The sequence below is a fragment of the Pseudochaenichthys georgianus genome, chromosome 10 (assembly GCF_902827115.2).
Source record: "Pseudochaenichthys georgianus chromosome 10, fPseGeo1.2, whole genome shotgun sequence".
In the NCBI taxonomy this organism is placed as follows: domain Eukaryota; kingdom Metazoa; phylum Chordata; class Actinopteri; order Perciformes; family Channichthyidae; genus Pseudochaenichthys; species Pseudochaenichthys georgianus.
In genome coordinates, this window is record NC_047512.1 from 12,723,303 (window position 1) to 12,735,460 (window position 12,158).

Below are 12,158 nucleotides of genomic sequence, written 5' to 3' on the forward strand. Positions count from 1 at the left end.
GGACTTTTTAAAGCACTGCCACCCCCTCACTTCATTAAGATTATAATCTACGCATTACACTGCTATTAGATTATGGCTCCTGATCTAAGGCAAGTGTATCATGTAGAGAAATACCAATGGCTGGTCAAAATATTGTGACTGCAGTTACTACTTCAATGACTAATACACTGTGTACTCCATGACAAATACAATCAAATCAAAATAATTAATCTTTCTCTTTTGAAAAGTTTCCCAATGAGACATTTTACAATACCAACTTTATCCATCACAGCACCAACAACTTCTATATTTCAGTTTTCTAAAGAACCAAGGTCAACTGAGATTTTTATAGTTATAAAGTTTTGAAATCAGGGACTTACCTTTTACAGACTCTGAAGACTCCTTCGGGGACTTTTCGACACGCACCAACTCAAAGACTTCAAAACACCTTTTCATCTTACCTTCGTTTAAGCTCAAGGCAGATTTAGTTTCTTATAGAATGTCTTTCTTTCTCCCACGCTGCAGGATATGCGAAGACAGAGGACACCGCAGAAAGGACGTCCTTAGCTGACCAGGCGGATGCCCGGATGATATACCTCAACCAGCCGCAGTTTGCCAAGTTCTGCAACAATCGAGTCAGGTAAGGAGTTATTGTATTACTGGAAATGTAATGACGATGAAGAGAAATATTCATCATCTGAATGATCAAGGTAGTTGCATTGAGGGTGTGTGGGAGCATAACTAACACTGTTGTAAACTTTAGTGTTGACCATTGTGTTTGGTATACATGTAGCATTACCACAGCTACTGTACGGTGGTATTCCATGTGAACCTAATACTTGTGTGGTAGTAATATTTGCATGGTCTACATTTAGATTGGCCCTAGAACTATCAGTGCAGCCTCAAGGGTGCAAAGGAGTGGAAGTACACAGTGGTCTGCCACACAAGTACATCCATATTCCTTCACATTTTGAGTGAATTGCGTCTCACTAAGCTGAGGAAGCAACACACTTGAAGCTATACAATCATGAAAAATGCCGGTAATATATTGAGATTTTTAACACGAGATAAAGAAAACATTTTCATGCTGTAGAGGTTTAATGTGCATCCGATGAGTATAAACCGCTGTCTTTAATTGCCATGAAAACGAGCATCCCAGCAGTCACATGGTCGACCTTTAGCACTTATCATCCAGCCTTTCCGGTGATATTATGTTAGGTGCATTTAAAGATGCTTTTCCTTTTACTATAGCACTCAAAATGAAGTTGTATGTAACTGCTTAAAGGTGGGGTATGTAAGTTTCAGAAACCTGCTCGAGATACACTTTGTTATATTCCATGGAATGCTCTTAACATCCCGATAGCAATGAATATCTGAAGTGCTTTGACAAAAAATGCATAAAAAAGTCATCTGTGGAAGCCTTAGTACTGTAAAAAGTACAACCAATCGGCTGCGTACTTTCAAATGTTAGTGCACTCGAGCCGGTTTCTGAAACTTACCTACCCCACCTTTAATAGCTCACATTTAAACTGTGTTCTCTCATGGATTTGTCTGTTTGTGCTATTTTTAACTTGCTAGTTGCTACTGGCAAACCCAGAGGCCATCACTGCTTTTCATTGTGACCTGCAGTATAACTTGCCACTTTGCCTTTAACCCTACATTAACCTTTAGAGTCACATCATAACGGTTGAATTGAGTGAATTGCTGCGTGGCGGCTACTTAAATGTCAGCCTGGGGGAAATGTCTCAAAAGGAAGCTTTCTGTAAAATTCAGAATTCATTTTAAGGGTCCTTTTGAACATATGTTGAGAAAATGATGTCTTAAAGGGAAACAAATACTTGCATTTAACCTTATTAAGATGACTAAATACAATCCCCGAGTTAAAACAGTCGAAAGAGCTGTCGTTTTTAATGTGAGGAGCTGCTGGGCTGCATCGGGTACTATGACAGCCCCCTCAGCCATATGATATTTAAGTACCTGCAAGATTTGTATCACCAGGGACGCCTTAGTCCATTTTCCACAGGCTGGCCCTTTTTATCTTGTTGGTCCTCCTGGAGGAGTGCAGTGCTTTTAGCATTAAAGGTCAGGTTTGTTAGGTCAGGTCATCCTCTGTCAGTGAATATTACTGTTAGCATTCCTGCTGCATGAGTAGCTTGAGATGTGTATGTGCTTACAAAGACACTGCTCTATGAAGCACAAGTTGAAGATAGCAAGTGTGCTAATGGTTATGCCATTTCTTAGGTCAGCTTCTTTTATTGACATGACCAATAAAAGACACAAGCAGATAAGAAGATTGCAGAATATCTTCCTTTACTACGTGTGTTGTGTGTGATCTTTCCAGATGCGATCATTAGTTCTGTTGTCTGTGTTCATCGATAAACACAGGAACATATCACATTAGTTCCTTTATTGATGCTGTTAACTTAACACACACACCCTCAACATTAGGCAGAGACAATGATCAAGGAGAAATCATCGTCACAGACTTCCCATTATTATATTCATCACAAGTATGATGGCTGCTTCACTGACAGTCAATCCAATACTTGCTTTACATAAAATATCAATTTTATAATTATATAAATTAAATTAAAGTGTGACTGTTATTTAGACACAAGAGGCTGTTCTCTGAGCTCACACTGAACTGAATGGCAGTTTCATGTTAATGCATTTTCAAGCCACAATTTTACGATCCTCTCCCTCGGATCTGATTGTAATGCAGCCAAGTTATTTTCTTTTTAAATGATTTCACTTTGTTTAGTGCTGCAGTATTGTATCAACAGTGACGTACACAGCTGGCAGACAACTTGAGTATTTCCATTCTGATTGTGCCCCAACATGTGGCTGAAGCCTTGATAGCCCATCAGGCGTTAGACTGCTTTCAAGATCACAGTTGTTCAAGAGAACTGGCTGCTATCTGCCTCACAGTGACCTGTGGAGACACCTACAGGAGCTGGGTCGGCAACATATGGTGAATCTAATCTTACAAGCAGGCAGCCATCACAGGTTTTCTGCTTTCACTTGCTCTCATTTTCCCTCTGCTGCATCAATACCTGCAGAATATGCCACCGCTCACCATCACTTAGAGGTACACGGACGTGATTCCTGCTCCACAACATTAAGGCAGCCAGCTCTCTTTTGTATGCATGTGGAGTGTTTATTTAGATACTGGCAGATCTGTTTGTTTTGTAAAGGTTGTTAATCGCTGAAAAGTCCACAACTCATCCTGTAGCGAACAGGAGTGGCTGTACAAACTCCTTTTGCTGTCATGTGTCCATGACATGCACATATTGCATGCTTTGCGTGGAAAACAAGAGATAATTCTGACATGCATGCATACGACAGACAGTCATGGACACCAACACGCAAAAAGCACACTGACTTACTAAAGTGTGTAGTGTTGTTGTCTGAGAAGAGTTCCTTAATTTGCCGTGGTCACTGTATCACATGACCTAGTCAACATTTCACCAAGTGGTATTTTAACATCTTTGTCAACAACTCGGTGGACTTTATATCATTATGACCACATTTGAGCTTCTCAGAGAAATTAAATACAACGTTTTGCACAGAATAAAGTGTCACTATCACATTTAACTGGTGAGAGGAAGGACTACTGTTGTCATACACACAAATAGAGACACATCTTGAAAGGCCATTACACATCCGTAAAGAATAATGATACAACCTGTTGTTCAGCTTCATGCAGGCTGTCACTGCCCGATCTGCAGTGCGCATGTGTGAGATGGTCCGCCATATTGGACAACTCCGGACGGCAACCCAAGTAGGACAACATTGACACAGTAGTGGCGTTTGGCAAAACTCAAAAATAAAACGAGAGAGAGAGATGAGTTATTGTTATTACAACGTGACTTCACTATTATTTAACAACTCTTTTTATTGGGTTCTTTTATTTGGGGTTAAAGGTGGGGTAGGTAAGTTTGAGAAACCGGCTCGAGATCGCTAGAATTTGAAAATACACAACCGGAGAAAATCTGCCACTTCCTTATAGAGCCCCTCCTCCAACACACACGAACTCGCACATGACCAATGAGGGCACGAGATAAGTTTGTGCCCCGATGGAAGGCTGACAGGCAGGTAGGCCAACTGTAAAAAGTACAACCAATCCGTTTAGCCGGGCCGGCTAAACGGATTGGTTGTACTTTTTACAGTATTACGGCTTCTACAGATGAAATCTTTTTATGGATTTTTTGTCAAAGCACTTCAGATATTCATTGCTATCGGGATGTTAAGAGCATTCCATGGAATATAACAAAAAGTGTATCTCGAGCCGGTTTCTGAAACTTACCTACCCCACCTTTAAGTACATTGTCAGAATAAGTGAGAAATGGATTTAAACTTCTGTTAGACAGCTATCATACTGAATACATATTTACTATGAATGTGTGCAAAAATGTATGGCATATAGCTGTCTAACAGAAGTTAAATTTATTTCTCACTTATTCTGACAATGTACTTAACCGTAAATAAAAGAACCCAATAAAAAGAGTTGTTAAATAATAAGTCACGTTGTAATAACAATAACTCATCTCTCTTGAGTTTTACTTTTCAGCTTTGCCAAAAGCGACTGTGTCAAGTGTCCTTCTTGGGTTGCCGTCCGGAGTTGTCCAATATGGCGGACCATCTCGCACATGCGCAGCACCGATCGGGTAGGGGGACGTATCGGGTAGTGACAGTGACCAGTGACCTTTATATATACAGTCTATGGTAGTGACACAGGCTGCGGTATTTGCAAAGCTAAACGTCTAATATTTATGCTAAGTCAACAACTTGTCCGACCATACAAACACCATATAAAAATTCAGTATTCAATTTGATCCATTCAACATATATAAACATCATTCTGAATGATACAAGGGTCTGCCAATGAGCTGTCTGAATAGACTGTGATTGTTCTGCATGAGCTTCAGGGGCTAGCTGACGCCTCGGCTGATTTGATTATCTCTCTTGTGGTTTACTGTACATTGCTATATCCTGCTGGCCTCAGATGGAAGAGATTGACCCACAAAGGAGTATACTGTATTTGAAAAGTGTGACATAACCCGTTAGTATTGACTCTTGTTTGTAGCTATCTATTTTTAGAGCTTCTGTAATTTAACAAGTAAAAGGAAGAAATGGTGTGGTTAGACTGATGTGTTCCACTCATAGACTGTATATATAAAGGTTCACACATGCTTACAGCAATACAGGCCTACACTTGGAATTATGATAATGTCAAAATAGCAGGGTTGCCAACTTTGGGTACCTGGCTGGAGTGAGATGTTTATTTCTATCAACACGTAATGTTGTATCGATGTATAGAGATGTACTACAGCAAAAGTATTCTCCGTCGGGACTTCCTGCAACAACACCACGCCGTTATCTTGATTCTGATTGGTCAGAAGACATTATCAAAGATGTTCTATTGAGAAGACGATCACTACGTGACAAAAGTTTTCAAAACCGTTTCTAGTCTTCGGTATTCTTGTTTTGGCGTGAGAATAGTTTGGGCAGCGTGAGATTGAGAGTGAAAGCGTGTGTCACACGCCAGATGCGTGAGAGTTGGCAACCCTGCAAAATAGGCCTACATGATATTTTTTGCTTGTTGAAGTTTTGCAAGTCATGGCGCAGAACATCCTCATTGGCTCTCCTCCAGGCTTCTCTTTCAGTGTGGTAACATGTGACTTTAGTGCTATTCACCCGTCGAATTATGGAGTAGTTCAATTGTGTTACATTCATTTTTTCTTGCATTTAAATCCACCCATACATGTTTCAATCCAATGGGAAGATCTGCGTTGTTTTTTGCAAGGTTTAACTCTTCATAAAAGATGTTAGATGTGACGAAGTGTGGCTCAAAAGAGGAAACAAAACACTTCATGACCTGTCGATCTTCTTGTTTTGACTTGTCAGACAAACCAAAATACCGACTCATAATGACTTCCTGTAATTTCAAACCTTTCTACTGTGGTAGAAATGTTGCTAGATACTGCATTAAAAAAAGGAGCGTCTCTCATGTTGTCTTGATCTTCAGGGCACGGCCAGGAAATATCATATTAGACCCATAATCATCCATTAAGCAGATTGTTAAATGAGTTTGGGAAGTGATACCGTGACCAGACAGAGGCCTGTACTACGAAGCCGGATTGTCGCTTAGCGAGCTAACATCAGGGAAAACTCTGGGTTTCCGGTCCTACGACGCTGGTTCACTTCATAGCGGGCTAGATCTCCATGGTAACTTATGCTGAGCGGCTAACCTGGTCCGGAGCAGGTTAGGTTGCAGGCTAAGAGCTCAACTCAGTGAAAGCACCGCCTGCTGACCAATCAGAGCTCAGTGTGCGGAGTTTAAAGCGATCAAGTCATATTACAGGAGAAAGGAAATACAGAAAAGCTGCCGTCGCAGGAAAGACGGCCGGCAAAAATCACCGACTGTGTGAACGTGAACATTAATAGAATATCACCTCCATCTTCAGAGCTATTATAACATTAGCGTTAAGAAAGCTTACTTAAATATCTGCCACATCATAAGTAACCGGATCAGAGTAACATTAAGTACAGTCCACCGCACTGTGAGTGCAGACGTCGATGTGTCCCATTATCATTCATATCACATCATAATGTATCATATAGGCCTATTTCCTTATCCGAGTCAGCCGAGCCGCATCTGGCCGTGCAACACTCACAGTGTCACAGACTGTATGCAGAAGTATTAAGATACGATAAGATAAGATGGTACTTTATTGATCCCAATTTGGGAAATTGTTTTTGTTGCAGCAGCATAAAAGACAAGGTTTCATTCAGGAAGTATGACGCTGACGCTGCGCTGTCAGTACGCTTGTCCATGTTTGTGATTGGTCGAATGCTCCAAATACCACCCCTTTCATGTGAACGCGCACCTAACTCGATAGGGCAAAGCTGGCTTGAGTTAACGAGTTGATAACCAGCATCCTAGGACCGCGTAGTGAGAGCGTGTTTGTTTTGGATTAGGTAAACCGGGTAACTCAAACATATCCAGGTTATGTTGAACCGGCTTCGTAGTACAGGCCTCAGGAGTTAATATAGAATGGGACTCACTTTCACCCAAGAGATCAGAAATAAAGATGGGGTGGGGGCAAGTAGGTCAACTTGAAGGAAAAAATGCACCTAACCTTTCCCTGAAATGTTGTTTTAGAAATTACAGGCATAATGTCACACACCTATGTATCTTTGTTTGGTTTAACACACATCACTTTATGGCATTTGTTCATCTCACCCGACCTTTGCATCGGCTTATGATGGCAGACTGATCTTCCTCATACTGGATGTTGATTATTTACCACAATGATAAGCTGATAAACGCACACTTCATGATAACCAGCAACCCAGCTAACCTTTTGTCTCTTCTTTGGCTCAAATTTATTTTGTTTTAGTTTTTTTGGGGTTTGCTGCCCGCATGGATTTGAGTATTAAACTCACTTTTCAAAAGCACAAAAGGCCTGTAGAAACACTCAAATAGATTCAAAGCTATTTGCGAGTCTATAAAATAAGACACGAACATCATAACCTCAGACGGCTTTGAAACTGTTCTTGTGTTAACACAAAGACATTTTTTACAGGTTACTAAACACCTCAAATGTATGTACTGAAAATGTGTCTATACATTTGACTTTATTAACAGTTTATCTGTATTTATTTGGTTTGAATTTCCCTTGGTGGGATGTTTTTTGATCAAATGGATCAACTTAAAGTTATATTCAGGACATATTGAAGAGGATAATTGTAATCGCATGAACTCAGATATACATTTTTCAAATAAAACGTAATCTCTATTAAACTGTGTAGTTTTTAAAAGATTATGTTTTCTTATTGTTATCACCAAAACTAAACAAAGAATACTAGAGTAGTTGAAAGAAAGATTATACTCTGTTGAAAGAAACAAAGCTGACCCTTTGCTGACCCTTGTTCCGATGTGAGGCTGGTGTTACATTGTACTGTCAGAACAATGGCTCTCTCTCTCGCTCTCCCCGCTCACTGTCAGTGGACGGCTCAGCTGTACTGGGCGCTCAGGATAACAGGGAAAGCAAGTCCTTATTTAGTTCTGTGTTTGTGGACGTTCCACAAATGCTGCAAAAGTGCTAGTCAAATAAGACTCAGTTTAACAGGAATAAACAGTGATATCCCTATTTTAACCTCCATATGCTTAACCCCCTTTAGGCGTGTTGGAGGCTGTGCTCTCTGACATTCCACTTGTATGTTTGTGACGGCTTTTGTGTGTGCGTGAGTAAGCAAAGTGTTGCCAGTGGCTTGGCATACATCATGGCGTATATGTTCTCCTAAAGTGGCGGTTGTGACTGGCCCTTTAACACAGCTGCCTGTAAGTCAGACTGCTGGAGGTTTGACTCTCAGGCACACACCACCATCACTGCCAACACACACCACCCAGCCCACTGCAGCACAGGCCACATAGCTCATGTACGACAGGAGCACTTTCACCCTGCCCCCCCCTCCGAATCATTCTTTATGACCACTGAGCACACTGCTCTCTGCTGTTCATCAGTCTCTCACATGAACACAGCAACAAAAGTACCATGGGTGAATGGATATATATAATGCATATATTTGATATTTGGAGAGTATAAATGTATCTAAATAATGCTTTGTGAAAAGGTGAAGATAACTAACCATTTTGTTTTATTTTTCTTGTCTCCTCCCTCCCACCATGGCCTTGTTTGCTGCTTGATGCCGTCCTCAGCACAGCCAAATATAACGTCCTCACCTTCCTCCCCCGATTCCTCTACTCGCAGTTCAGAAGGGCCGCCAATGCCTTCTTCCTCTTCATTGCACTGTTGCAGGTAAGATCAGGTGTTGCTGTGAATCTGTGCTACGGATTTCAATACAAAGATAATACCCTGCTCAATCAAAAAATGAAATAATGTCACAATTATTTTGGTCAGTATTGTGATCAAGATCATTCAAAACAGTTGCTTATTGGCTTTGGAAACAACATGCATCTATTGAGATGTTTTCGATTTTTTTTTGAACTAATAAATAAAAAAACTAAAGTAATTTCACAGAAAAAGGTATAAAAAAGTTAATGAAAATATTAATTAATAATATACTAATACATGTACTTTATACAAAATAAATATAAAATAAATGTACAAATAAATTAGATTATAAATAAATAATAATAATTTAGATATTCGATAAACACACAGACAAGATCACGCTTTCTCACACACACACACACACACACACACACACACACACACAGCACTTTATGCAATTGCACTGTTGAGGAACCTCCCATCTAAGTTTTCATACATTACATAATTACATCGTAGCTGTTCAATGTTATGACAATAAATCTTGTCCTATATATCCTCATGATGAATAATACATGTAATACTGTGTGTGCTTCTATGACGTTGAAAGATACACTTGTTTTTGCCCGCGGACTTAACACACTATACAGAATATACCATGTCTTTGAAATGAACGGGGTACCGTGGTCCGTGGATGACTGTGCACTGTATTTTATTCCCTCACTGTACCATTACCAATACACTGCAGTAGAAAAAGAATACAACAAGATCATATTGTCAAACTGATGTGGAGCCTAAGGAAGGAAAAGCAGGGGTGATGTGAAAGTCTTCCTCTTTAGATTTGCTTAAGAAATAAGCCTCCCCGTTTTGGGCAGAGAGCTCCAGTGTCAGGCTGATCGTTGGCTCTGCTCGTGATTTGATTACTCTCCAAAAAGCAGCCACAGATCTTGGCACTGTTTTGAATTTGATACCAGCACAACAAAGACTTCCTATCCGTGAGGAGGTTTGCAGTAGTTTTCCTGCATACTGTAGTTTTAACATTAATCCCTGTTAAGAACACTGAAAGCCCTAACCACCAATCATTACTACATGATTCAAAGCGGCCAAAATCCATGTCTCAGGTGTTTTCAAAGCTTTGCAGAAAAGATAGAAAATGGAGAGACGGAACACTGCTTAGCACCGAGAGTCTGTCTTTACCTATATCCGTGTTGACAGACTACCCTCTGTTAATGAGAGCTTTGAGGATGGGAAAGGGCTCTATCCAGTGACCTTGAAGAAGCTGCTTTGAAAGCAGCCAGTGTGAATCTTCATTACCTACCTTGTCGATGCTGCGACCTTGAATAAAACATCTATGCAGATGAGGGAGACAAAAGATCTATCTCCTTCAACTTCCCGTTGGGCTGTATAACAGTGACGATCTCCTGTGGCCCTCACTCGGCTTGAATCACGCTGATGTTTAACTGTTAATTTTGAGGGACTTAAAATAGCCAAATCATTAAACATTCACAGGGAAGAGGGGCATTATAATAGTAATGAGAAAGCTGTTTGTGCTCAATATACCTATTTGGAGTTTGCATATACATTTTAAATCTTAAATTCATGTTAAACTTCCAAAAAAGCTGGTATGACCTGTCATTTAATTCAGGGTAAAGATGTTGTTGAGGAGGGAAAGAGAACACTATTTCCTTTGAACACTTTTTTTTTTTCTTCATGTAGCAAATCCCAGATGTGTCTCCCACTGGTCGCTGGACCACACTGGTGCCGCTGCTCTTCATCCTGGTGGTGGCTGCGGTGAAGGAGTTCATTGAGGATCTGGTAAGATAAAACTCATATGAATCGACACTAGTTTTATATATTTTTTAATATCTTTAGACACTAGTTTTGGTGTGCGTTTCCCCATGTCGAAAGATCCCGCTTTAGGCTGATTGGCATTATATAAAAAACATGTAATGTTGTCTTACACATACCTGAGGTTCCGCAGTTGTTCAAGAATGGCCCACTAAATAGTCTGGCTTTCTTGGACCAGAAATCGCTACATTACCTTTCTTAATAAGGATAGTGGGTTACTAGTTCTCAGTTGAATGTATGTCCCTCTATGGAGAGTGAGGGCTCTCTCTTTGTGTCGCGCTGTACAGATTGTCCTCTGAGTGCTGCAGCAGAGAGGAGGCATGATGGTTATAGGACCACAGCAGGGAACTCCCCAACATATAGACACATTATCACACAGAGAGATGCGTACACACGGACACATACATTTCCGAGGTCACAGCTGTGCTAACTGCACCCGCAGTTCTCATTCAGTTAATTAACCTACATACTGAACGCTCAGGCACAAAGGCAGTTAGTACTAACAAAACAATACAACTCTCTGCCCTTGAGCATATCGGAACTATTGAACAGATGCTTAAAAGATAAATAGGTTATGCATTTTATTTAAGCATGATAGAGGGATTTAAAGGTGGGGTAGGTAAGTTTCAGAAACCGGCTCGAGATACACTTTTTGTTATATTCCATGGAATGCTCTTAACATCCCGACAGCAATGAATATCTGAAGTGCTTTGACAAAAAATCCATAAAAAAACGTCATCTGTAGAAGCCGTAATACTGTAAAAAGTACAACCAATCCGTTTAGCCGGATGGCCTACCTGCCTGTCAGCCTTCCATCGGGGCACAAACTTATCTCGTGCCCTCATTGGTCATGTGCGCGTTCGTGTGTGTTGGAGGAGGGGCTCTATAAGGAAGTGGCAGATTTTCTCCGGTTGTGTATTTTCAAATTCTAGCGATCTCGAGCCGGTTTCTCAAACCCACCCTACCCCACCTTTAAGTAACATTGTATGAATTCTTCATTTCGGGGAAGTTAGAGTATGTTTGTGTCTGTGTTGGCAAGTAATCCACCCAAGCCCTTTCAAACTAAGTGAGGCATCGTTGCATCGTACTGTATTGCAGTGACCCTGCAATGCGATCCTACATGCAGGTCCCAGCGGGCAGTTACTCTATACTATTAGCCTGCATCTCGTGCTGAAGGGACCAGCGCAGCACTTTCTCTCTCGGCCTGTTGTGAAAAACATGGGAACAAAGCGGTGATGACTCCGTCTTTATTGCTGAAGGTCACCTGCACACGTCTGTTCCCTGTACAGCGCTGTCCCTCACAAGTTGACCTGACAGGGCAACATCGACCCCTAACCTCATGAATCATGCACTGTGGACACACGCTGCACAGCACACATCTCACCTTGTTGCTGGCTGCCTCTGCTGTTCAGTTTCCAGTCAAACTGAAATGAAAACAGCAGTTAAGTTTCCACTACTGCATCACATTAGTAAGCCATATGAGCAGGTTAATCAAGGTAACATTGCAGATGCTCGACCCTTTTTATTTTTTGG

At 40.9% G+C, this 12,158-nt stretch overlaps 1 protein-coding gene across 3 annotated transcripts in view; it reads left to right on the top strand.

Moving 5' to 3' along the window:
• The window catches only part of atp8a1 (ATPase phospholipid transporting 8A1), a 124,589-nt gene that overhangs the window by 19,946 nt on the left and 92,485 nt on the right, over nt 1-12,158 (top strand). For all 3 annotated transcript variants that reach the window (XM_034093571.2, XM_034093573.2, XM_071204605.1), the window contains exons 2-4: nt 505-619; nt 8,705-8,804; nt 10,494-10,592. In XM_034093571.2, coding sequence (XP_033949462.1) covers nt 505-619; nt 8,705-8,804; nt 10,494-10,592 — 314 coding nt within the window. The remainder of the gene's footprint in view (nt 1-504; nt 620-8,704; nt 8,805-10,493; nt 10,593-12,158) is intronic.